Below are 27958 nucleotides of genomic sequence, written 5' to 3'. Positions count from 1 at the left end.
AACAGGCGCTGGAATGTGGCGACTAGGGGATTCTCACAGTAACTTCATTGCAGTGTTAATGTAAGCCTACTTGTGATACTAATAAAAAAACCTTTCCACAGAAGCGAAGATAAACTATGTAGACCCCAAGTACTGATACTAAGGACTAAGGCATCATATGCAATAAACTTCATTGTGTATTGTTAATCAATCAGAACTTGTTCTGGGGAAACTGTTTATAAATTATCACCAGAAAGGCAGATGTTTTAGAACGAGATCATGCTGTTTGGGATTTGGGTTTAGATCTGGGAGTTATCTAACTGGGATCCGGCTTTAAATCGAGAGTTAACAGTCAGGGGTAGAGGTTTAAATCGGGAGATATCTGTCTGGGATTGGGAGTTAATGGGCTCCGGGTTCACGCCAGGAGCTGGGGCTCCGGGTTCACACCGGGAGCTCCCTGTCCTGGGGGGGCTGGTCCCTGGTGAAGGGAGGCTGAGGCTCTGGCTGACGCCGGCTGATTGACAGACAGAGCCCGGGCTGGGTTACACCGAGACTGACCCAGCGCCGGTTCCACTCTCACAGCGGCCGCACTCACAGTCTAAGCCGGTGCTGCTCCCTCCCCAACTCCCGGTCATGGCTCCGGGACACGGGCTGCTCACCCTCCTGTTCCTGGCTCTTTGCAGGATCGGGGCAGCGCGCCAGGAAATGCAAGGTAAGAAATTGTGAACTGTAGGGAAAAACCTCTGGAAAAGTTTCCTGCGGGTGGCAAATGTATTTCCCAGTATCTTGACTTGTGAAATTGTGTCCGTTACTAACTACTTCATGTGAAGTTAAACTATTCCAGGCATCTGGGACTGAGCAGAGGGAAGTGCTGGATTGGGAGGATAAGTTAAACAAAGTTAGCAAAAGAAAGAGGAATAAAAATGAAATGGAGGAATTGAGTGAGTAACTTCCAGTAAGACCAGGGAGGTCTCCAGGGGCTGTCCTTGTAAACCCTCCCTTTTCCATTTCACAGGGACAGCCTAGAACCGGGACCTACAATGATGCTTGGATTCCAAGAGTTAATTTATAAAGGATCACACGGACTCAATTTGCATTCCTGCAATTTTTAAGGGTAATTTGATCAAACCTTTCGAGATAGCAGTCTGTATTTATATAAACACCTTTACCATAAAGGCATCACAAGGTGCTGCTATGGTTTGATTTATTATTGTCACATGTATGAAAGGAAACAGGTAGAAAAGATGGAGCAAAACCATTCCCATGACAGAATCCCTACAGTACAGAAGGAGGCCATTCGGCCCATCGAGTCTGTACCGACCACAATCCCACCCAGACCCTATTCCCGTAACGCCACGCATTTACCCTGCTAATCCCCCTGACACTTGGGTCAATTTAGCGTGGCCAATCCACCTAACCCGCACACCTTCGGAGTGTGGGAGGAAACCGGAGCACCCGGAGGAAACCCATACAGACACGAGGAGAATGTGCAAACTCCAAACAGACAGTGACCCGAGGCCGGGAATTGAACCTGGGACTCTAGCGCTGTGAGGCAGCAGAGCTAACCCACTGTGCCACCCATCAACTGGATAATCTGGGGGGGGCGGATATTGTAAAAAGTCAAAGCCAGACCTTTCAAGAACATAATTAGGACGTAATTGTACACACAGGGTGGTAGTGGTTTGCAACTCATATATGAACATAAGGAGCAGAGGTAGACCATTCAGCCCCTCAAGCCTGTTCCGCCATTTAATACTGTCATGGCTGAAGTCATCTCAGCCTCCACTCCACTTTTCTGCCCATTCTTCATGAACCTTTACCTCTTGCTAATTAAAAATCTGTCTATCTCCTCAAATTTACTCTGTCCCAGCATACGCTGCACTCCAGGGAAGCGGATTCCACAGATTCACCAGCCTTTGAGAGAAGCAGTTTCTCCTCATCTGTTTTAAATCTGCCACTGCCTACCCTAAAACTGGGACTCTCGTTCTAGATTGCCCCACAAGAAGGAACATCCTCTCCACTACGGGTGGCACGGTGGTTAGCACTGCTGCCTCACAGCGCCAGGGACCCGGGTTCGATTCCCGACTTGGGTCACTGTCGGTGCGGAGTCTGCACGTTCTCCCCGTGTCTGCGTGGGTTTCCTTCGGGTGCTCCGGTTTCCTCCCACAGTCTGAAAGACGTGCGGGTTAGGGTGCATTGGCCATGCTAAATTCTCCCTCTGTACCCGAACAGGCGCCGGGGTGTGGCGACTAGGGGAATTTTATGGTAACTTCATTGCAGTGTTAATGTAAGCCTACTTGTGACAATAATAAATAAACTAAACTAAACATCTGCTTTGTCAATCCCCTTTATTATCTTGTATCGAGTCGTACAGTGCAAAAAAGGCCCATCGAGTCTGCACTGACAATAAAAGGCACGCTAATCCCATTTCCACTTGTCCCATATCCCTGAATGTTCAGATATTTCAAGTGCTCATCCAAATATTTTTTAAAGGTTGTAAGGTTTCCAGCCTCCACAACCTTCCCAGGCAGCGCATTCCAGATTCCCACCACCCTCTGAGGTGAAAATGTTTTTTTCAAATCCCCTCTGAATCTCCTACCCCGGACCCTAAAACTCTGCCTCCTCAACCAAGGGGAACAGCTGCTTTCCACTCTCCCTGTCCATACCCCTCATTATCTTATACACCTCAATAATTTCCCCCCTCAGCCTTCTCTGCTCTAAAGAAAACATTCCAAGCCTATCTAGTCTCTCTTATAGCTCAAATGCTCCGTCCCAGGCAACATCCTGGTGAATCTCCTCTGTACCCTGATCTAAGTGCTATTACATCCTATAGTGAGGTGGCCAGAACTGCACACACTACTCCAGCTGTGGCCTAACCAATGCTATGTACAACTCCAACATAACTTCCTTGCTCTTATACTCTGCTCTTAAGCGACTGATGAAAGCAAGTGTCCCATACGCCTTCTTAACTCTCCTATTCATCTGCTCTTCAGGGATCTGTGAATAATTACCCCAAGATCCCTCTGTTCCTCGGAGCTACCTGGTGTCCTGCCATTCATTAAATACTCCCTCATCAACATCAACTCAACCTCCCTCTTCCATACATTTGATCTTGAAAAGTGGAACCACATTAGCTGTCCTCTAGTCAGAGTCATAGAATCCCTAAAGTGCAGAAGGAGGCCATTCGGCCCATTGAGCCTGCACTGACAGCGTCCTCTGACACTTCCCCAGACTATACACAGCTCTTTAACCTGTGCTTAACCCTCTCTCCACTCACATTGTCTGTACCTTTAAGACTTGATGACCTGTAAAGACTCGCATTCCAACCATTATCTTGTAAATTGAGTTTGTGTCTATATATGCCCTGTTTGTGAACACAAGTCCCACTCACCTGATGAAGGAGCAGCATTCCGAAAGCTCGTGCTACCAAATACACCTGTTGGACTTTAACCTGGTGTTGTGAGACTACTTACTGTGCCCACCCCAGTCCAACGCCGGCATCTCCACATCATGACTTCCCCCGTGGCCAGAGAGGAATTAAAAGTTTGCGTCAGAGCCCCTGTAATTTCCTGCCTTGCCTCCCACAGCAGTCTGGGATGCAATTCATCCGGTTAATGGCAATTGATGCTAAACTTTTAATTAAAATTAAATTTTAAATCTGCAACTGAGAGATTTTTACTATTTGAAGGTGCTATCGAATTTGGGACAGTCAGTCATGAGCTCATTAAATGGCAGAACAGGTCAAATAGGTAAAATTACCACCTCCGAGGACCCAAATTCATAATCCAAAGACCCAAGATTCTGCAACCCCGTACCTGAACCCCTGGCTTAATCATGGCCTGTTAGATATCCTCCACCTACCTTTTGGATTGATTTTTAAAGTCCTTTCACGGGGATGTGGGCTAGACCAGCATTTATTGCCCATCCTTAATTGCCCTTGAGAAGGTGGTGGTGAGCCGCTGCCTTGAACCGCTGCAGTCAGTGAGGTGTAGTTACACCCACAGTGTTGTCAAGAAGGGGCTTCCAGGATTTTGAGCCAGTGACAGTGAAGGAACGGCAATATATTTCCAAATCAGGATGATCCGTGACTTGGAAGGGAACTTGCAGGTGGTGATGTTCCCATGGGCCTGCTGCCCATGTCCTTCCAGATGGTTTGGAAGATGCTGTCGAAGGAGCCTTGCTGAGTTGCTGGAGTGCATCTTGTAGAAGGCACACGCTGCTGCCACTGTGAGTTGGCGGTGGACAGAGTGAATGTTGAGGGTGGGGCAGATGGGGTGCGAATCAAGCCGATATAGTGAGATAAGCAAATGAGGCAAGGTGTGTGCATGTCCACTTTCTGTGTTTGTTGGAGTACCAATGTTAGACTTAGTTCTTGTGCATCATTTCCTGGTTACTAGCCTCGGGTGTTTTTACTCCTGTAGAGTCTGGAGTCGGGCATTGGGGGGGTAGTTATGTGAAACAATATCTTTGTTTCTCCTCAATCAGTAGCTGTCCTTTAATTGCCATTGATCCTGTGCATTGCCATAATTTTCTGTTCTGATTTCCAATTTGCAGTAGGGTGGTTGTCTTTCTGTTTCTGACTGTTCCTTCTTTTTCTGTCCTAGCAGTGATTGATTTTGGATCGGTGCAGAATGTGAAACAAGAGGCTATGATCGTGGAGAAACTGGCCACAGAGATTCAGACGGTGAATGAGCTCTTTGTCGTGTCAGTGTTCAAGCTGCCACCCAGACAGGGTGGCATTCTGCTGGGTTTCTACGCAAAACAAGACAACATGAGATACCTGGAGGTTACTGTGATGGGAAAGGTCAACAGAGGTAGGCAATGGACACCATGGAAGCTGCTGGAAGTTATCAGTGTAAAGGGGTTAGCGTCACATTAGGGAGCGGGGAGAGGATGAGGAGGGGGATGGGAGGGGAGGAAGGATATGGGAGGGGATGGGATGCTGAGGAGGATGAAAGGGAGGGATAGGGAAAGGAGAAAGAGTAGCTGATTAAGTTGTTGTTTGTCACTTTTACACAGTCCTTGTCCGCTACCTGAGAGAAGATGGGAAAACCCAGTCCGTGAACTTACAGAATGCAAACCTGTCGGACGGGAAGCCTCACTCCATCATCCTGAGGGTCAGTGGGTTTCAACGCGACCTGATCACCGTAGAGCTGTACATTGACTGCAGACTGATGGATTCCAGTGTGGGGCTCCCAGCCATGGCCACCATCCCCCCAGGGCACGCGGAGACAGTCAATGTACGAACTGGTCACAGGGCATATGCACGGATGCAGGTGAGCTCAGGCCATGGGACAAACTTGATTAGGTTCAACATTATTGAGTCAGCGTCTGGATCTTCACCCTTGCAGCATCCTATTGGGATCCAATTTGACATTTCCCATCCCTGAGGACAAACACATTGTCAAACGCACTGACGCTATTGCAACTGTCAACCCACAGCACATGGACTGCAACAATTCAAGAAGGCAGCTCACCACCACCTTCTCAAGGGATGGGCAATAAATGCTGGCCAGCCAGCGACGCCCATGTCCCATGAGTGAATGAATAAAAAAAAACTCAGAGGGAGAGTGAGGAGATGGTAGGTGGAAGCTGGCTGGTAGGGGTGAAGGGAGTTGGATGAACAAATGATGGAGTTAAATTAGTGGAACAATTGAACACAAGGGAGAGGTGATTGGATATCAAAGGTGCCTTTACCTGCTTAGCAGTTGGATAACCGGTGTGAACCCTGAGAAACTCACCACGCAACGTGGCCTCACTGGTTTAACCACAGAATGATAGATTTCCCTTTAGTGCAGAAAGAGGTCATCCGGCCCATCGAGTCTGCACCGACTCTCTAAAAGACCACCCCCCCCCCATCCTATTCCCGTAACCCCACGCATTTACCATGGCCAATCCACCTAATCTGCGCCTCTTTGGAGTGTGGGAGTAAACCAGAGCACCCAATGGCACTTTCACAGAATTGGGTGCAAAGTATTTTCGGAGCTAGAACGTCATCAGTTGGACACTGAGGAAGGTTTGGATAAACTCTTAAAATTTATGGACTAAATTTATCAAAAAGCTGATCTGCTAAATGCAAAATGCATAGAGTCATGCTCAGACTTTGATACAGTAAGAAGTTTAACAAGACCAGGTTAAAGTCCAACAGGTTTATTTGGTAGCAAAAGCCCCACACAAGCTTTTGGAGCCCCAAGCCCCTTCTTCAGCAGACTTTGATATACATAGGATGGACGGTTATTCCACAGAAAAATATAACATGGAATTTAACAGGTTATGCACAAGACTGCAGAAATTCTATTTGAAGATCCCTAATTCAGTGCTTACTTTCAATTGATTTATTATTGTCACATGTATTAACATACAGTGAAAAGTATTGTTTCTTGCACGCTATACAGACAAAGCATACCATTCATAGAGAAGGAAACGAGATAGTGCAGAATGTAGTGTTACAGTCATAGCTAGGGTGTAGAGAAAAGTAAAGCATTGTTAGAGAGTTTAAAAGAGAATGAAGTTTTAGAAGCCTAGACCGAGAGTAAAAGATAGAATTAGAAGGTATGCTGGGCACAGCTTGCAAGACGTCACCTTGCTCCAGTGCCATCTTGGGAAAAAAATGATTGGATTGTGAGGAAATGGGAGGGCTAAAGAACATTTGTGAGTGTCCTTCAAGACACTGCTATGCCAAGTATAGAGGACGTTAGCTGAGATGGACAGGACATGTCATCAAAATGCCCATCTCTAGACTGCCTGGACAGGTGCTCTACCCAGAGCCACGCCATGTTCACATATGAGCCAAGTGAAACATTTCCAAGACAATCCATAAAGGTCTGATCTATTAACACCAACACATGGGAAAATGGATACCCAATTGTGACCAAAATAGCGATTCGTCGTCACAATATGATGTCAAAACCTTCTAATCAAGCAGTGCAACAAGTGAGCAAGAATGGCAAGGGAGACAGAGAGAGGGAGGGCAGCTGTTTGAGGCAATAATCCACCAGCACACAACCAACATCCTCATTGTGGGAGAGCCTGCAAGGCTAACATGGATCTCATTAGCCATCTGTGAACCCACAGCCACCTACTGACAACTCACTTTCCACCTAGCCGTGCACAGGATGAATTATCTTCTGAGTGATAGAAACATTCTTATCTCAAAGAACAAAGAATACAGCACAGGAACAGGCCCTTCAGCCCTCCAAGCCCGCGCCGCTCCCTGGTCCAAACTAGACCATTCTTTTGTATCTCTCCTCAGGATCTTACAACCCATTATCCATTACTCTTACTTTCAGGAACCTACTCTGTTGTCCATGATTTAGCAGTTTGCATGATTATTTTGTGGGGGTTGATTTAAAGGTTTATTTTATTCATTCCATGAAAATAAAATGATCAAACCTCATGCTGTACGCAGGGCTCATTGGAGGAGTTGAAGTTGTTCCTTGGAGGGACAGTGACCCGAGTTGGTGCATTGCAGGAGTGTCCATTTCAGGGTGATGATGCTCTAAGGAACACAGGTATGATCTGAATAAACCGACTCACAACAAGCTACTCTTAATGACTGCAAAAATGGGCAGGGGATTGCTGCAAGAGCTTGTGACATTCCAAGGAGACATAACCTCTGTTGGGTGTTTATCTCTCATTTAACCTCCCTTAAGAATTTCCCAAATCTCCCTTTCTCTCCAAAGGTGAATGGCCAATTGCTGACTCCGTTTCTTAGAATCATAGAATTCCCACAGTGCAGAAGAGGCCATTTGGCCCATCGAGTCTGCACCGACTCTCCGAAAGAGCATCTTACCAAGGGCCTCTCCCCCACATGGCTAATTACCATGGCTAATCCACCTAACCTGCACACGGCACGGAAGCACAGTGGTTAGCACTGCTGCTTCACAGCTCCAGGGTTCCGGGTTCAATTCCCGGCTCGGGTCACTGTCTGTGTGGAAACATAGAAACCCTACAGTGCAGAAGGAGGCCATTTGGCCCATCAAGTCTGCACCGACCACAATCCCACCCAGGCCCTACCCCCACATATTTTACCCGCTAATCCCTCTAACCTACGCATCTCAGGATTCTAAGGGGCAATTTTTAACCTAGCCAATCAACCTAACCCGCACATCTTTGGACTGTGGGAGGAAACCGGAGCACCCGGAGGAAACCCACGCAGACACGGGGAGAATGTGCAAACTCCACACAGACAGTGACCCAAGGCCGGAATTGAACCCGGGTCCCTGGAGCTGAGAGGTAGCAGTGCTAACCCGCTGTGCCACTGTCCTCTGTCCTGTGTCTAATGCTTATCTCTGGTGTCCAGTTCCTGTGCCCTGAGTGTCCAGTGTGCCATGACTGTCTCCAGTGTCCACCTACTGTGCTCCGTGTCTGTGTCCTGAGTTCAGATTCCAATGCTTGTGTCCGTGTTAGACTCCAATGATCAATTCCCATGTCCAGTGTTGTCTCAGAAGTCCAGGGTTCAGTGTCTGGTGTTCAGTGTTCACTGTCTGTGTCCAATGTTTACCTCCAGTGCCCTGAGTCCCCTGTGTAGTGTCCAGCTCAGATGATCTTCATTCCAAATGCTTAACTTGAGCTCATTGATATCTCTTTAATGATTTGTTTTGTCTTCTTTGCAGTGAATGGTGCAAATTCTGTTCTGGGTAAGTTATTTTTCTAATGCCTGCTTGCTGTGTTGCTGAATTACACTGTTGCTGGCTCCTTGGATTATATCGGGCGCTTGGTTAATTTTTACTAAAATTGTTAACCCAGAATTTATTTTCAAATTTATGTTTGTGTTTCCTATAAATGTGAATTCTGATTTGGTGCTGAGTCTGACAGAGCAGGAGAAGGTGTGTCCATCTCGGACTTTCACTGAGGCGCAGTAAGAAGTCTCACAACACCAGGTTAAAGTCCATAAAGTTTCACTGAGGATAACAGCAGGAGGACTTCAAGTGACTTCAGTATCCTTGCATTGGGGAAGAGAAACAAATCTAGGGTTCTTGATCATTGCTCAGTGATCCCTGGGTTAGAGAGAGAGGGGAAATCAGCCAGGGTTCCTGCTCCTGATCACTGTCCAGTGACCCCTGGGTTAGAGAGAGAGAGAGAGGAAATTAGCCAGGATTCCTGCTCCTGATCACTGTCCAGTGACCCCTGGGTTAGAGAGAGAGGGGAAATCAGCCAGGGTTCCTGCTCCTGATCACTGTCCAGTGATCCCTGGGTCAGAGAGAGAGGGGAAATCAGCCAGGGTTCCTGCTCCTGATCACTGTCCAGTGACCCCTGGGTTAGAGAGAGAGGAAATCAGCCAGGGTTCCTGCTCCTGATCACTATCCAGTGACCCCTGGGTTAGAGAGAGAGAGAGAGGAAATTAGCCAGGATTCCTGCTCCTGATCACTGTCCAGTGATCCCTGGGTTAGAGAGAGAGGAAATCAGCCAGGGTTCCTGCTCCTGATCACTGTCCAGTGATCCCTGGGTTAGAGAGAGAGAGAGGAAATCAGCCAGGGTTCCTGCTCCTGATCCCTGTCCAGTGACCCCTGGGTTAGAGAGAGAGGAAATCAGCCAGGGTTCCTGCTCCTGATCACTGTCCAGTGATCCCTGGGTTAGAGAGAGAGAGAGAGAGAGGGGAAATCAGCCAAAGTTCCTGCTCCTGATCACTGTCCAGTGACCCCTGGGTTAGAGAGAGGGGAAATCAGCCAGGGTTCCTGCTCCTGATCACTGTCCAGTGACCCCTGGGTTAGAGAGAGAGGGGAAATCAGCCAGGGTTCCTGCTCCTGATCACTGTCCAGTGATCCCTGGGTTAGAGAGAGAGAGAGAGAGGGGAAATCAGCCAAAGTTCCTGCTCCTGATCACTGTCCAGTGACCCCTGGGTTAGAGAGAGAGAGGAAATCAGCCAGGGTTCCTGCTCCTGATCACTGTCCAGTGACAACTGCATGTGTGATCGTTGGGTGCATTATGATTTTTTCTTACTGGTGTTTTGCCTTAACTTCGGTAGATTAAGGTGGTAGTTGTTGCACTGGTTTTCATTTCATTGGGAAATCCTCCAATGACTAAACAAAAAAGAAGATGGTCGTGGTTGTTGGAGGCCAGTCCTTCAAGCAGCAGGATGTTGCTGCAGGAACTCCTGCAGTGTGAGGTGTCCAAGTCCAACCATCTGTAGCAGTTTCATCAAACACTTGCCCTCTGTAAAGTGAGGAGGAGGGCTGTTTACAGTGTTCAGCTCTGTTCACTACACCTCTCACAATGAGGTAGGCTTGTGCCAGTCTGCACTGCACCCAGAACAACATTCAGACTTGGGCTGACAAGTAGCTGGTAACATTTCTGTCACGTGAATGCTTGTCAATGACCATTACCAACCCCAGCTACCCCCCCTACCACCGACCTTCCAACAGAATTACCACCAGATTAACCAGAAATAGGACTGTGTTCATCAACAACATAGCTGTTGGAGCAGGATGAAGGCTGGGCGTTCTACAATGAGTGGTTCACCTCCTGACCCCTCAACAACCTTGCTACCACCATCAAGGCTCAAGTCAGCAGTGTGATGGAAGATTTGTCACTTGCCTGAATCAGTACAGCTCAGAACCATCTAGAAACCACAGAGTTGTTACAGCACAAGAAGAGGCCATTTGGCCCATTGTGTCTGCACCTGTTCTCCAAATGAGCAATTCACCCATTGCCACGGCCTCGACTTCACCTGTAATCCTGCATATTCATTATTTTCAGTTAACCATTTAATTCCCTTCCGAATCCTCGATTATACCTGTCTCCACCACACTCCTGGGTCATGCATTCCATTCTTATCCCATTGAAGTCGGCTTTGACCCAGTTAGTTATTCTAACTCTAGATTGCTCTTTGTCCTTTCCATGACCAGACTAAAGCTTCTGAAACAATGGTAGCTCTGTTAAATATTCTCTCTCAAATATTGGACCATTTGGCCCACTTCATCCCCAGGAACCTCCTCTTTAGTTGGACTGGAAACATACTGCTGGAGAAAATTTTCATGAACATCACTCGAGGAATTCTTGCTTCTCTTTGCCTTTTTAGTTTCCAACAATCCCAGCCTGTATTTGATAATTAAAATCGCCCATTATAACTACAAAAACAGTTTGCTAGGTTTCCTTTGTCACTGAGTACCCACCTCCTCTAGCTCCTCTTTGCATTCAATCCAACTTATCTGTCTCTGGACTCAGTCTCCACCCCTACCCTACAACACACTGGCCATATAGCATATATGACCTTACAGGAATGTTGACAGTGCCTCCCTCCCCTGCAATCTCTACCACTGAGAAAGATGAGGCAATATTCGGGGAATGAAAAAACTGCCATCACAACTTGGACATTTATCAACCATTTCTTCATTGTTGCTGGATCAAAATCCTGGAATTTTCTCCCTAACACTGTGTAAAAAGCACCTTCACCACACAGACTGTTATGATTTAAGAACTAGGCCCGTTGCCACTTTCCGAAGGGCAAGTAAGAATGAGGAATGAGTGCCGGCATTGCCAACAATACCCACAGTCCATGAATGAATATTCAAAAGGCCTGCACTCCTCTCCTAATGTCTTGTCAACTGCTGCCTAACAATATTGGGCCATTGAGTGGCCTTTACCCTCCTGAATCCAAGAATGTTGCAGTGTATGGAGGGGAGGGTTTAAATTGTCAAAGGTGTGTGCAAAGTAGAGTTGAATTTGGGGCAGTTAATTGTGCCAAGTGGATGGCTGCCTAATGGCAATGGGAATCCTGTTTAAGTGATTAATTCAAACCACAGAATCCCTACAGTGCCAAAGGAGGCCATTTGGCCCATTGAGTCTGCACCGACTCTGACAGAGTACCTTACCCAGGCCCTCTCACCTGCCCTATCCCCGTAACTCCACACATTTCCCATGGCTAATCCACCTAACCGACACATCTTGGGATACTAAGGGGCAATTTACCATGGCCAATTTACCAGGGTGGCAGGATGGCACAGCGGGTTAGCACTGCTGCCTCACAGCATCAGGGACCCAGGTTCAATTCCCGGCTTGGGTCACTGTCTGTGTGGAATTCGCATGTTGTCTCCGTGTCTGCATGGGTTTCTTCTGGGTGTTCCAGTTTCCTCCCACAGTCCGAAAGACATACTGGTTAGGGTGCGTTGGCTGTGCTAAATTCTCCCTCAGTGTAACCCGAACAGGCGCCGGAGTGTGGGCAACTAGGGGATTTTCACAGTAACTTCATTACAGTGTTAATGTAAGTCTACTTGTCACTAATAAATAAACTTTACTTTACTTTACAATCTACCTAACCTGCACATCAGTCACCCAAGGCTGGAATTGAACCCAGGTCCTTGGGGGCTGTGAGGCAGTGATGCTAACCACTGTGCCACCATGCCGTCCAAGATATGACAATGATGCTGAACAGGGAAAAGTAGCAAGGATCAATAAATGGGTGGTTAGATCTATCCATCCATTCTGATGCTTATAGATTCCCAAACATGCTAGCCTTACGATTTAAGCTGACACGGAAGAAAAAGTCCCTTGTCTGTGGAACCGTGCACCAGCAATGTATGGGATGGAGAGGGAGATAAAGACTAATGCAAGTTTCTGACTTCTTTATCTTTCAGGTGACCAGACAAAAGCTCTGATCAATCAGTTGGTTCTTTTCAATCAGATCCTTCGTGACCTGAGAGAAGATATTCGTGAGCAGGTAAGCAACTCTCCTGGTCAGGGGAGTGAATATCCTGGGCAAGGAGTCTGGTATCTTAAGCAGCACGTCGGAGAGTTGTTGCTTTGAGCAGGGGACAAAGGGTGGATGTCCTGAACTGGATGTCAGTGCTCTGAATAGCAGGTCACGGGTCAGTGTTCTGGGCAAGGGGGAATCAGTGAATGGGGGTCCAATTCCTTAGCCAGGAGATCAAGTGGTCAGGGTCCTTGACAGCTCAGCGTCCAAAGAAGGGGGATCAGGGTTCAGTTTCCCCAGAAGCACTATTGTTTTTCATGTTGTTTCCTGGTTTTATAAATAGGTGAAGGAAATGTCACTGATACGGAACACCATCCTGGAATGTCAAGTGTGTGGTAAGTATGGAACCTCTTAAAGTCTTAGAGTCATAGAGGTTTACATCATGGAAACAGGCCCTTCGGCCCAACTTGTCCATGCCACCCTTTTTTTTTAAACCCCTAAGCTAATCCCAATTGCCCACATTTGGCCCATATCCCTCTATACCCATCTTACCCATGTAATTATCTAAATGCTTTTCAAAAGACAAAATTGTACCTGCCTCTACTACTACCTCTGGCAGCTCGTTCCAGACACTCACCACCGTCTGTCTGAAAAAATTGCCCCTCTGGACACTTTTGTATCTCTCCCCTCTCACCTTAAACCTATGCCCTCTAGTTTTAGACTCCCCTACCTTTGGAAAAAGATATTGACTATCTAGTTGATCTATGCCCTTCATTATTTTATAGACCTCTATAAGATCACCCCTCAGTCTTCTACACTCCAGAGAAAAAAGTCCCAGTCTATCCAGCCTCTCCTTATAACTCAATCCATCAAGTCCCAGTAGCATCCTAGTAAATGTTTCCTGCACTTTTTCTAGTTTAATAATATCCTTTCTATAATAGGGTGACCAGAACTGTACACAGTATTCCAAGTGTGGCCTGACCAATGTCTTGTACAACTTCAACAAGACGTCCCAACTCCTGTATTCAATGTTCTGACCAATGAAACCAAGCATGCCGAATGCCTTCTTCACCACCCTGTCCACCTGTGACTCCACTTCCAAGGAGCTAAGAACCTGTACCTTTAGATCTCTTTGTTCTGTAACTCTCCCCAATGCCCTACCATTAACTGAGTAAGTCCTGCCCTGGTTCAATCTACCAAAATGCATCACCTCGCATTTATCTAAATTAAACTTCATCTGCCATTCGTCAGCCCACTGGCCCAATTGATCAAGATCCCAATTGCAATCGGAGATAACTTTCTTCACTGTCCACTATGCCACCAATCGTGGTGTCATCTGCAAGCTTACTAACCATGCCTCCTATATTCTCATCCAAATCATTAATATAAATGACGAATAACAGTGGACCCAGCACTGATCCCCGAGGCACACCGCTGGTCACAGGCCTCCAGTTTGAAAAACAACCCTCTCCAACCACTCTCTAGCTTCCCATTACTAGGAACCTTCTCTTACTGGGAACCTTCATGAGTCCTTCTGTGTCCAAATGTTGGCCCATGAGCCATTGTCACTTCTGGACAAAATCTTGGAGCAAGATTCAGTAGGTGAAGGGTGTAAATCTTAACAGAATCAGTACAGAGGGAGTGAGTGGAAAGGATTCTGGTCCACGGGAAATTGGTTTCAATGGGAGTAGATGGAAATGGGTTTGATGCACTAGCATTCTTTACAGTGGGAGTGAATGCAATGGGTTTGGTCTATTTGATTTGTGTACAGTGGAGTTAATAGGTTGAATCCACTGGGATTCTGTACAATGGGAGTGAATGGGAACGAGAAGGGGTTTGGGTTAATTGAGATTGTGTACAATGGGAGTGAACGGGAAAAGGTGTTTGATCCAATGGGATTGCACGATGGGGATGAATGGGAAGGAGTTTGCTCCACTGAAACTCTGTTCAATGAGAAGGGAAAGGAGTTTGATCCATTTGTATTTTGCGCAAAGGGAATAAATAAGAAGGTCTTTGGTGTATTTTTCAACAAAACCACTCTCATTCCTTACAAAGGGTTTCACGACCATCGCTCCAAGTGCGAGCCCAGTCCTTGTTTTGAAGGTGTGGAATGTATGGAAACGTACCAATATCCAGGTTACCGCTGTGGATCATGTCCTGAGGGCTTTACAGGAAACGGCACACACTGTACTGATATTGATGAGGTCTGATATTAATATCAAGTATTCATATAGTAATTGCATATAAATTGAGACTGAGTTACAAGCTGGAATTTAATCAATGTATTTGAGGGTTTCTGTCTAGTATAACAGAAATCTGGGAGTGAGTTACAGATTGGAATCTAATTAAGGGCTAAATGGCATGTGTAGAGTGACTTGGTAATTGTGCTTTTTTCTCTATGCGTTCCTGGGATATGAGTGACCCTGATAACGCCAGCTTTGGGATCAGGATATTGAATTCGATGATCAGCCATGATCAAAATGAATGGCGGAGCAGGCTCGAAGGGCCGAATGGCCTCCTCCTGCTTCTAGATTCCATGTTTCTATGGAATGTACAGTTTTAAAGATCATAGAATCCTACAGTGCAGAAAGAGGCTGTGATGACTTCAGCCAGGCTAATGAGGTTGGCTTGTTGAGTATGAACTCCCTGATGAGTCCTAATTGATGGTTAAATGAGGAAGCCTCATGCTCCCTATTTAAAGTCAGACTCCCTGCCTGCATTCAGCAGGGAGCAACTGGAGAGCTGGCTGTGTACAGGTGTGTGGTGTAAATAAAGTAACTTGGTGACGGGACTTTCGCCACCGTGGAGTTATTACAGAGGCCATTCAGCCCAACGAGTCTGCATCGACAACAATCACACCCAAATACCCTATCCCCATAGCCCCATGCATTTACCCTAGCTAATCCCCCTAACACTAAGAAGCAATTTAACATGGCCTATCAAGCTAATCTGCACATCTTTGGACTGTGGGAGGAAACCGGAGCACCCGGAGGAAACCTATGCAGACACTGAGAATGTGCAAACTCCACACATACAGTGACCCAAGCCAGGCATCGAACCCAGGTTCCTGGCACTGTGAAGCAGCAGTGCTAACCACTGTGCCACTCAACTCCTCAAATAATGAAGATCCTGTGCCTGCATATAGCAAGACCTGGATAATATTCGGGCTTGGCCTGATAAGTGACAAGTAACATGCATGCCACACTATGACCACCTTGAGCGAGAGAGTCTTACCACCCTCCCCTGACATTCAATAGCATTACCATCACCAAATCCCAACTGTCAACATTTTTACTGGACCAGTCACATAAATACTGTGGCTACAAGAATGAGTCATAAACTGGGAATTCTGTGCTGACTCACTCATCTCCTGATTCCTCAAATCCTGTCCACAAGGCACCAGTCGGGTGTGTGATGGCAAGCTCTCCACTTGGCTGGATGAGTGCACCAGCAACAACACGGTGGGCGGCACGGTGGCACAGTGGTTAGTACTGCTGCCTCACAGCGCCAGGGACTCAGGTTCAATTCCAGCCTCGGCTCACTGTCTGTGCGGAGTCTGCATTTTCTCCCCGTGTCTGCGTGGGTTTCCTCCGGGTGCTCCGGTTTTCTCCCACACTGCAAAGATGTGCGGGTTAGGTTGATTGGTCATGCTAAATTGACCCTAGTGTCAGGGGGATTAGCAGGGTAAATGTGTGTGGTTACATGGATAGGGCCTGGGTGGGTCGGTACAGACTCGATGGCCGAATGGCCTCCCTCTGTACTGTAGGGATTCTAACACTCAAAGTTTGACACCATCCAGAACAAAGCAACCCGCTTGACTGGTAACCCATCCACTGCCCCACTACCGTGCACCGTGCCTGCAGTGTGTAGTATCTACAAGATGCACTCATTAAGCATCTTCAACAGCAGCTCCTAACCTCTGACACCTACCACCTCAAAAAACAAGGAGGAGTAGGCACATTACCACCTGCAAGTTCTCCTCCAAGTCACGCAGCATCCTGACTTGTAAAGTTCTTCACTGTTCCTTTGCTGTTGCTGGGTTAAAATGCTGGATCTCCCTCCCTAATAGTGTACATGGTCTGCAGCTGATCAAGAGGTGGCTCATTAGCATCTTCTCGAGGGCAATTTGTGATGGGAAATGAATGTTGCAGAGGGTGTGTTACAGGCTGTCATCAAAATTAGGGATTTATTTGGCAGGGGTGGGAAGGTATAATTATACAGGAATACAGATTTTATTATCATGAATATTTTATGTAACATTAACAAAGAAACGTACAGCACAGGAACAGATCCTTTGACCCTCCAAGCCCGTGCCAATCATGATGCCCTAAGTAAACTAAGTTTTAAAAAAAAAACCTTCTGTCGTTACTCGGTCCGTATCCCTCTATTCGCTTCCTATTCATGGACCCATCCAGATGCCTCTTAAATGTCGCTAATGTGCCTGCTTCCACCACCTCCTCTGGCAGCGCGTTCCAGGCACCCACCACTCTCTGCGTGAAAAACATCCCCCGCACATCTCCCTTAAACTTTCCCCCCTCACCTTGAACCTGTGCCCCCTTGTAGTTGACACTTCCACCCTTGGAAAAAGCCTCTGACTATCCAGCCCGTCTATGCCTCTCATAATTTTGTCGACCTCTATCAGGTCTTCCCTCATCCTGCGTCTTTCCAGTGAAAACAATCCTAGTTTATTCAACCTCTCTTCGTAGCCAACACCCTCGAGACCAGGTGAACATCCGGGAGAACCTTCTTTGCGCTCTCTCCAAAGCTTCCACATCCTTCTGGTAGTGTGGTGACCAGAACTGCTTGCAGTTTACTCAACTATCTGAAAGTAATTTCAATTTGCAATAACTATGATACCTAAAAGAAGTGCAGAAAATGATACTTGAAGCAAGTTGTAATGTCTGTTAAAGTGGAGAGTGAAGGTAGATAACTTTATATTTGGTGTTTGTCTTGGGTGATATTTTGGCTGTGACCATTTCTTTTCTTCAGTGCATCTTTGCCAATCCGTGTTTCCCTGGATCCAAATGTGTAAATGCAGTGCCGGGATTCCGCTGTGAGAACTGTCCCTCGGGCTATCAAGGGACAATTGTGGCTGGTGTCGGAGTGGATTACGCAATGACCATGAAGCAGGTGAGCAACAGATGCAGAATGTCAGTGACCTCGGGTGTCTGGAAAGAACAAAAGTATATTTTACGATTGGAATCTAGGCGCAGTCCTGGGCTATGTGGTCAGTAACTGAACATGGACTGACCTCTTCTCTCTAGTTCCAGGACAAGGAGTGGGTAGTGTTTTGCATTTTTGTTGTGTAGCCTTGTCAGAAAGAGGTGGCTTCATTGGCTTGGTCACTTTCCCATTTAAGCTGACTTGGTTCACCCAGAAATAATTAAATACCATTTTGTTAATTTGCATATTACATTTTCACCAGGAGATTATTTAACTGATTACTTTCTGGACAATTTGGTTCTGGCATCCTTCTATCTGTGATAAATGATGGACATGCAGCGAACCAGAGAGTCCCTACTGAGCAGCAGAAGGCCATTCGGCCAATCAAATCTGCACCAACTCTCCGAAAGAGCATCTTTACCCAGGCTCAAATCCTGCCCTATTCCCGTAATCCCACGCATTTACCACAGCCAATCCACCTAACCTGCACATCTTTGGAGTGTGGGAGGAAACCGGAGCACCCGGAGGAAGCCCACGCAGACATGGGGAGAACGTGCAGACTCTGCACAGCCAGTCGTCCAAAGCTGGAATTGAACCTGGGTCCCTGGCGCAGAGAGGCAGCAGTGCTAACCACTGTGCCACACAAACAATCCATTTCAAACAGAAACTGAAAAAGCTGGAAAATCTCAGGTCTGACAGCATCTGTGGAGAGAGAACAGAGCTAATGTTTGGAGTCTTCATGTGGTGAAGCTTCTGCTAATGTCTGAAGAGGCCAGTCCATGACAGGCGGGTCCTGTCACAAATGTCACACATGAAGCTACCAGGTGTCATTGTGTTTGGTGTTGATTTTCATTATCAAGCCATTGTAGGCACTGGTCATCTTGATGGTAAAGTTTATTTATTAGTCACAAGTAAGGCTTCCATTAACACCGCAATGAAGTTACTGTGAAATTCCCCTAGTCGCCACAGTCTGGCGCCTGTTCGGGTCAATGCACCCTAACCAGCACGTCTTTCAAACTGTGGGAGGAAACTGGAGCACCCGGAGGAAACCCACTTGGACACAGGGAGAACGTGCAGACTCCGCACGGACAGTGACCCAAGCCGGGAATCCAACCCGGGTCCCTGGCACTGTGAGGCAGCAGTGCTAACCACTGTGCCACCGAGCCCACAGGAGGTGTTGCCATTTCCCTCTTTCATGAGGTACTGACTCTCGGGTGCAATGTTCAATGTCTAAGGCTTTTATGACACATCCTTGAAGCAGAGGTTTGGGCATACTGTTGGTCATCTTGCTCCGGCTAACTCACCATTGAGGAAGTCCTTGGGTATGCGACCGTTTTCCATCCTGTAGATATGCCCGAGCCAATGAAGTCACCTCTGTTGGGGGATGAGTGCTGAAATACTTGGGAGCTCTGCCTTTGAAAGGACTTCCTCCTTCATGATTTTGGAAACTATTGAACTTCTTGTCCTGATGGCTGTAGGTCATCCATGTTCCACAGTTATACAACAAGGCGCTGATGAAAGATGGGCTTTAAGAACCATCGGCTTGGTTCCAAGGCTCAATTTGATGTTATTCCATGCAAGCTTCATGAGTCGGCTCAAGGTGATAGTTGCTTCCCCTTGCGTGTATTAAGTTCTGCAGCTAGGAACAGACTGTCACCATAAACCCGAGGTAGCAGAGTTTGTTAACTACTTCCAGCCAGGGTGTTATTTTAAAGACAAGTAAGTAACCCAAAGATGGGAGAAGGTTCAGGAAAAATTGAACAGAACAAATTGTTTTCCCATTAAAAAATAAAGAGAAAGAGGAATCAAAAGGTGATGGACTGGAAATCAGATTAATTGGTTGGAAAAGGAGACCAATCAAAGAGATATTTAAATATGAAGTGGATAAGTTAACAGTTAACTCTTTTCTGACAAGTAACATAGGGAGGTGTCAAAGGCTGTGATTTCAAAGATACCAAAGATGCAACAAAAAGGATACAAGAAGGTTTAAGGACAAACTATCAGTTGCATTTGGGTGTCTGCAATTTTCAGTCCCCTCCCATGAAGCTGAACACAGGCACCTGTACGCTCTGCTATGATTAAAGTTTATTTATTAGCGTCAAAAGTAGGCTTACATTAACACTGCAATGAAGTTACTATGAAAATCCCCTAGTCGCCACACTCCGACGCCTGTTCTGGTACACAGAGAGAGAATTTAGCACGGCCAATGTACCTTAAGTAAAGTTTATTTATTAGTGTCACAAGTAAGGCTTACATTAACACTGCAATGAAGTTACTGTGAAATTCCCCTAGTCGCCACACTCCGGCACCTGTTCGGGTCAATGCAACTAACCAGCACGTCTTTTGGAATGTGGGAGGAAACTGGAGCACCCGGAGGAAACCCACGCAGATACGGGGAGAATGTGCAGACTCCGCACAGACAGTGACCCAAGTCGGGAATCGAACCCGGGTCCCTGGTGCTGTGAGGCAGCAGTGCTAACCACTGTGTCACCGTGCTGCTGGGAATCGAACCCGGGTCCCTGGCACTGAGAGGCAGCAGTGCTAACCACTGTGCCACTGTGCTGCTGGGAATCGAACCCAGGTCCCTGGCACTGTGAGGCAGCAGTGATAACCACTGTGTCACCGTGCTGCTGGGAATCGAACCCGGGTCCCTGGCACTGTGAGGCAGCAGTGCTAACCACTGTGTCACCGTGCTGCTGGGAATCGAACCCAGGTCCCTGGCACTGTGAGGCAGCAGTGCTAACCACTGTGTCACCGTGCTGCTGGGAATTGAACCCAGGTCCCTGGCACTGAGAGGCAGCAGTGCTAACCACTGTGTCACCGTGCTGCTGGGAATCGAACCCGGGTCCCTGGCACTGAGAGGCAGCAGTGCTAACCACTGTGTCACCGTACTACAAGAATTCAGTTAAGGGTTCAAGCCAGGAGTTGTCTCCATGCTTGTGCCCAGGGCTCTGTCCAAAAGGTAGACTGACCCCTCGGTACAGGTCATGTGTTCTCTTACATCACTCTGTGGATGTTACTGTACTCAGTCTCAACCTTAACCCTACATGTGCCAGACCCTTATGCCGCACCTCTCCACCTCCCCAACCCCTGAGTCTGTATTCAATATATTTCAAGTTATTCCAGTTTACCCCATGTACTTACATTGTTAATACTACTACATCTTCCCCCTTCAAGTCTCATGAGTTTATAGGTTCCTGTGGGCTGGAGACCTCATAACCCTTCCATATCTCATTCACACCGCTGTTGGAGGGATAATAGTCTCTGTCGTTGCAGATAAACTGTTGATTTTGAGGTTGTTCTTGTCAAAGTACTATTAATCAGTGTTTGGTATTGCCTTGTTTAGGGAACACTAGGTGTGGGTCATGAGTTCTCTCACATCAGTGTGTGGACAGTACTGTGCTCAGTTGCATGTTAACTCTATATGTGCCAGATCCTTATACTAAACACTCCTGACAAAGTCCGATCGTTCAAAGTGACAAACAAACTGAGGACAACAGCTGGCCTTGAACTGGTTCCTGCTGCCTAAGCAAAGCAAGGCAGGTTTGTACTCAGCGTCCATTCGCGTTCTATGAATATCCCAGGGAGGAATGGAACCATTTGACCCTGACCCGTAGCTGAGCCTGTCAGCACCTAAATAATCTGAAAAGTATATTCTTACATGAAACATTGACTTTGTTTTGTTGGTGATGAGACGCAGAGCCTCGGGCGGCCATGTAATATTTGATGACGGACACTGTCTTGTTCTTTCAGGTTTGCTCAGACATCGATGAATGTAACGATGGGAATAATGGTGGCTGCATAATAAACTCACTCTGCACAAATACAGTGGTGAGTAATCAGAATCCTGGTTCTATTGATCTTGTCTGAGAGGGCACACAGGTCACTCGATGAGTAACCATCTGATCCCAGGGTCAGTCCCTGGCCACTGGTTTCACCTGGAGCAGCAAAAGGATTCTACACCTCCAGTTAAATGGGGGAAGCTCCACCACTGGTTACTGCCATTGGACGTAACTCACTGCAGATCAGTTCCTATCTGTCAGACCCACTGCAATGCTGGGACTGAATGAATTTGCTCATTTACTGTGTGAACATTGGACAGCATCATGTTCCATGCTAATACCACAGGATCCCTACAGTGCAGAAGGAGGCCATTCGGCCCATCAAGTCTGCACCGACCCTCTGAAAGAACACCCCACCTAGGCCCACTCCCCCGTCCTATCCCTGTAATCCCGCTCATTTACTATGGCCAATCCACCTAACCAGCACATCTTTGGACTGTGGGAGGAAACCCACGGAGAGAACTGTGGGCAAACCCACACAGTCACCCAAGGTTAGAATTGAACCTGGGTCTGTGACGCTGTGAGGCCACAGTGCTAACCACTGTGTCACCCGTGCCACCCACATGCCTCTGTGATGAACAGTATTCAGACAGGTGTCACTTTTTTTTATTCATTCGTGGGACCTGGGACAGCATTTATTGCCCATCCCTAGTTTCCCTTGAAATGAGTGCCAGGTGAGAGTCAACCACATTGCTGTGGCTCTGAAGTCACATGTAGGCCAGACCGGGTAAGGACGGCAGAATTCCTTCCCTAAACGACATTAGTGAACCAGATGGGTTTTTCCAACAATGGTTTCATGGTCATCAGTAGATTCTTAATTCCAGATTTTTTTATTGAATTCAGATTCCACCATCTGCTGTGGTGGGATTCAAACCCGGGTTCCCCAGAATGTTAGCTGAGTTTCTGGATTAATAATCTAGCGATAATATCACTAGGCCATCGCCTCCCCCATGAGGAATGGTCTATGAAACAATAATCCAATGAAAGTCATTGGATTCCATCAGCTTATAAAGCTCTGTCTAAAAACTGACTGTGACCTGCTGAGAATCCAGAGATCCCTTCTTGTGTTAGCATTAACTCTGAAAGGGAACCCTAAGCATTTAAAGATCCCCTGCCTTCTGTTATGGTTCAGGTTAGAAACTCCAAAGTGTTTTATGAAGCCCACCTGAATCATAAGTTTTGCATTTTGAATTTGGCAAGGATGAGCATGAGATGCTTCACTTCAGGTATGATTCAAGTGACCCACTAGGGAGCTTTTATCAACCAAAGATTATTTAAGAATATAGTTAACATGTATAGTAAGAAAATTAGCAAGAACTTTTATCAACTGCAAGAAACAAACAATCATCATAATGCATAATCCTTAACAAAAATATCTACAATGTTCCAATCAAACCAATTCCATAGACAAAAGACCTTTTCACAGGTTTAACTCAGCACAGACTAATGCTCACGTGATACTGGGATCAAGGCCGTTAGTTGAATTCTGCAGTCAAATGCTCTTGAGACTCCTGACAGTTTGAATCATAGAAGCCCTCCAGTGCAGAAGGAGGCCATTTGGCCCATCGAGTCTGCACCGACCACAATCCCACCCAGGCCCTACCCCCTCATATTTACCTGCTAATCCCTCTAACCTACGCATCTCAGGACTCTAAGGGGCAATTTTTAACCTGGCCAAATCGACCTAACCCTCACATCTTTGGACTGTGGGAGGAAACCGGAGCACCCGGAGGAAACCCACGCAGATACGAGGAGAATGTGCAGACTCCGCACAGACAGTGACCCAAGCCGGAAATCGAACCCAGGTCCCTGGAGCTGTGAAGCAGCAGTGCTAACCACTGTGCCACCGTGCCGCCCAAGGTGAAGACAAGACACCTTCCCAAAACACCAGAGAGCCTCTGGTCTAGCCCCCAACAACAGCAGAATTTTTCCCTTCAGGAAGGCAAAACCTTGCTTTAAGATCACCAGCAGAATTTCCAAATAAAACAGGGAGTGAAGGAAAACACTTCTTTTTAGCTTGCTGTCCCTTTTTTTAAAAATACTTTTCCAATTCAATCAAATCAAATCCAATTCAGAGTCTCAACAAGTTGAGACATTTCAGATCCAGGCTGACAAGACAGGGCGAGCGACCAAACCACCCTGTCCTGGGCCCGATCTACATGAGCCAAGCTGATTGGAGAAGGGGGAGGTTCCTCCTCCAAGACTTGAGCTCATTTGCATCTTAGCCAAAAGGCCGAGATGCCGCTTAAAAAAAATTGCTTCATATGAAACATATGAAGCTTCAGTTTAACCTAATGACCTGAACCAAGTGCGGCCGACCATGGGCTGCCGACCATACTACACTCGATCTTAGCCAAAAGGCCGAGAAGCTTGCTGTCCCTTCTAAAACTGAAACTCAAACTTGCAGCTCCAACTAAAAATGGAAAAAAAAACCTGTCCAAAAACATGACTGTCCTCCTAACAATGCAGGATCGCAAAATTAATCCCAGAGTAAAATTAAACAACCCCATTTAAACCACTTAAGTAGCAATAAAAGGACTCCTCGCAGTCAACCCAGCAACAATGACAGCACTGAAGCTGTGAACTGCAGAAATCGTGTTTTTAAAAGAAACCTTTCTAAAAGGTACTCTGACGTCACACTTCGCCACTCCATTGGCAGTAACTTGGTGATGGGCTTTAGATGTTCAGGGATCTTGTTGTGTCACAATGTTGGCTATAACTCTTTCTTTGTGTAGGGCTCGTTTAAATGTGGTCCATGTCGGAGTGGATTTGTTGGAAACCAGACAGTGGGCTGCTTTCACCGGAAGTCCTGCAGCAGTGCCACTGTCAATGTCTGTGACGTCAATGCACAGTGCACTGTCGAGCGGAATGGGGAAGTGTCCTGCCAGGTGAGTTTAACTCCCAGAAAAACCTCCTGGCTGTTGTTTGTGAGGAGGCCAATACCGTACACAATACTCCAGATGTGGTGTCACCAATACCCTGTACAACTGAAGCTTAACCGCCCTACTTTTGTAATCAATTCCCCTCCCAATAAACAATCACGTTCTATTAGCTTCCCTAAATACTTGCTGCACCTGTATTACTAGTATTGTGTACAGTTTTGGTCACCTGGTTACAGGAAGGATGTAAATAAGGTTGAAAGAGTGCAGAGAAGGTTCACAAGGATGTTGCCGGGACTTGAGAAGCTGAGTTACAGAGAGAGATTGAATAGGTTGGGCCTTTATTCCCTGGAGCGTAGAAGATTGAGGGGAGATTTGATAGAGGTGTATAAGATTTTGATGGGTATAGATAGAGTGAATGCAAGCAGGCTTTTTCCGCTGAGGCTAGGGGAGAAAAAAACCAGAGGGCATGGGTTAAGGGTGAAAGGAGAAAAGTTTAAAGGGAATATTAGGGGGGGCTTCTTCACGCAGAGAGTGGTGGGAGTGTGGAATGAGCTGCTGGATAAAGTGGTAAATGCGGGGTCACTTTTAACATTTAAGAAAAACTTGGACGGGTTCATGGATGAGAGGGGTGTGGAGGGATATGGTCCAAGTGCAGGTCAGTGGGACGAGGCAAAAAATGGTTCGGCACAGACAAGAAGGGCCAAAAGGCCTGTTTCTGAGCTGTAATTTTCTATGGTTCTATGGTACTAGCCTTTTGTGATCCATGAACAGGACACCCAGATCCCTCTGCACCACAGAGCTCTACAATCTCTCACCATTTAGATAATATGTTTTTATTGTTCCTGCCAAAATGGGCAAATTCTCATTTTCCCACATTACATTCCACTTGCCAGAGTTTTGGCTTAACCATGGTTCCAAGCTGCATTGTGCAGCTTAGGGCTTCAAATATAAGCATGTGTTTGTGAGATGTTAAAATTGGATGGTGGAGTCTGGCAGTAGTTTCAGCATAAATAGGAACAATAAATGTCGGAAGGACTGGCACCATCAGTGGAGAGAGAAACAGAGTTCACATTGCAAGTCCAATATGATTCTTTGGAACTCAGTATTTCTGAAGAAGACTCGCATCAAAATGTTAACTCGTTTTTTTTAAATTTCAGATTTCTATCACCCACAGTACTTTGCGTTTATTTTTGTGTTTGTGGAAAATGTTGGTACCATATGCTGCTGCTTGAGGTAAATGTCCCACAATTGTGTCTCTATCCCTTGTTCTGATTCTCTTCCACCACAGTGCAAGGTTGGTTGGGCTGGGAACGGATACGTGTGTGGACCAGACACGGATATCGATGGCTACCCTGACCATGACCTGCCCTGTATTGACAACCATCGTCACTGTAATAAGGTCAGTGTTTGCAGGATCCTCAGAAGGAGAAGCTCCAATCATCTGATTCCCATTTATTTATTAATGTGTGACATCTGTTGTAGTTAAAAATGGAACAGTGAATGAACGAGTGACCAGGTAACCCCTTAGTGTTGTTTAAGGGATGTTGGGAGGACCCCCATTGTCTCTGAATAGCGTCATGGGATAGTGTGGATCCACCTGAGCAAGTAGACACCGCCACTTAACAGTTCCAATCAAAAGGAAGTACTCGCTCTGACAGTGTGACACTTCCTTAGTACTGGCCCTGTGACAAAGCAGCACTCCCTCAGAATCACCCTCCCTTAGAACTCCCCCTCTGACAAAGCGGCACTCCCTCAGTACTGATCCTCTGGTAGTGCAGCTCTCCCTCAGTACTGCCCTCTGGCAATGCTGTGCTCTCTCAATATTATCCCTCTGACACTACAGCACTCCCTGAGTACTGCGTATACTGAAGGTTTACCCAGAACTTTCTTTCTAAGGGACAAGACCACTTCCTGCTGAGATATATCATGATCTCTGCCTCAGTTAAGCTATTAGAACCTGAGAGATATTTCTAAAAGGAGTGACTAGGAAATTAAGCAGTGGAACTTTGCAAGTGGTAGATTCATGTGTGCATAATGAAATTTTATTTCTCCAGGACTTGGAGTTTGAAGGTATCTTATCTGAGTGACTGTCCTGCTTTCTTTCCACTTATTTTTCATTTGTTTTAAGTTTCTTCCTGTCTCCCCTCAGGACAATTGCCGGTATACCCCAAACTCGGGACAGGAGGATGCGGATAATGACAGTGTAGGAGATCAATGTGATAACGATGCAGATGGAGACGGGATCAAGAATGTGGAGGTTGGTACCAATGCCCCTGAGTCAAAGGGGAGCAGGTGTTACCTGTGTGCGTGTGTGTGTGCATGTGTGTGTGCGTGTGTGTGTGCGTGTGTGTGTGCGTGTGTGTGTGCGTGTGTGTGTGCGTGTGTGTGTGCGTGTGTGTGTGCGTGTGTGTGTGCGTGTGTGTGTGCGTGTGTGTGTGCGTGTGTGTGTGTGTGTGCGTGCGTGTGCGTGTGCGTGCGTGTGCGTGTGTGCGTGCGTGTGTGCGTGTGTGCGTGCGTGTGTGTGCGTGCGTGTGCGTGTGCGCGTGCGTGTGCGTGTGTGTGTGTGCGTGTTGGGGGACTGGAGGATCTTTTCCCAAAGTAAGGAAGCAAGCATGATGATGTGCAGCCCTCCTGTATCCGTAGGCTGAGCTTGTCCCAGTCTCCTGGGGTGGGGGGGGGGGGAGGTGTCGGAGGGGCGGCGGGGGGGGGCGGACAAGAGTTGGGAAGTATTTTTTTTTAACGGTATTACTCCAAACTTGAAGTTACAAAGCCAATGCGCAGAGTTGTGTGGGCTGTCCCAAATCCATCTCCTTGCTTGCTCCAATAACCAAATTCAAATTAAATCCAATTCACGTCCCCAGAAGAGAGACAAACAAGATCCAAGCTGACAAGATGAGGCATTTCGCCCCAAGTGGGCTTGATCCGACGACACTCGATCTTCCTGCAGCAGATCCCTGTTACCTCTCGAGCAGGATACTGGTCTGTAGTTTAGGGATTCTAATGGGAAGGCAGAATTCATAGAATCCCTACAGTGCAGAAGGAGGCCATTCGGCCCATCGAGTCTGCACCGAACACAATCCCACCCAGACCCTATTCCTATAACCCCTCATATTTACCCTGCTAATCTCCGTCACATTTAGCATGGCCAATCCACCTAACCCGCACATGTTTGGAGTGTGGGAGGAAACCGGAGCATCCGGAGGAAACCCACGCAGACACGGGGAGAATGTGCAAACTCCACACAGACAGTGAGCTGAGGCCGGAATTGAATCCGGGTCCCTGGCACTGTGAGGCAGCAGTCTGCCACCCCACGATGTCTGAGAATTCGGGAACTCCTGTCAAATTATTTTTTAAAAACTAAAATAGATTTCTCCCAATTTCTGAACTTTAATTTCTTGGCTCTTGTGAAAGGTAAAATCTTCAGTTAAACATTTAAATGAATGTCTCCTTCCATACGATGC

The 27958-nt window shown here is 46.9% G+C and overlaps 1 protein-coding gene across 2 annotated transcripts in view; it reads left to right on the top strand.

The window, feature by feature from the left end:
* The first annotated feature begins 516 nt into the window (after positions 1-516).
* thbs3a (thrombospondin 3a) overlaps positions 517-27958 on the top strand; it is a 50278-nt gene continuing 22836 nt past the window's right edge. The window contains exons 1-13 of one of the 2 annotated variants that reach the window (XM_078204413.1): positions 517-691; positions 4587-4793; positions 4999-5255; positions 7388-7490; positions 8595-8618; positions 12555-12637; positions 12954-13005; positions 14666-14814; positions 17600-17740; positions 21527-21604; positions 24351-24503; positions 25786-25896; positions 26647-26754. In XM_078204413.1, the coding sequence (XP_078060539.1) occupies positions 613-691; positions 4587-4793; positions 4999-5255; positions 7388-7490; positions 8595-8618; positions 12555-12637; positions 12954-13005; positions 14666-14814; positions 17600-17740; positions 21527-21604; positions 24351-24503; positions 25786-25896; positions 26647-26754 (1545 nt within the window). In that variant the 5' untranslated portion in view covers positions 517-612. Of the gene's footprint in view, positions 692-4583; positions 4794-4998; positions 5256-7387; positions 7491-8594; positions 8619-12554; positions 12638-12953; positions 13006-14665; positions 14815-17599; positions 17741-21526; positions 21605-24350; positions 24504-25785; positions 25897-26646; positions 26755-27958 lie in introns of both variants that reach the window. The other variant, XM_078204412.1, reaches the window with a different exon arrangement.

Source organism: Mustelus asterias, unplaced genomic scaffold, assembly GCF_964213995.1.
Source record: "Mustelus asterias unplaced genomic scaffold, sMusAst1.hap1.1 HAP1_SCAFFOLD_326, whole genome shotgun sequence".
Lineage (NCBI taxonomy): Eukaryota > Metazoa > Chordata > Chondrichthyes > Carcharhiniformes > Triakidae > Mustelus > Mustelus asterias.
Note: the sequence above shows the minus strand (reverse complement) of the source record. Positions and strands in the feature narration are given on the sequence as shown.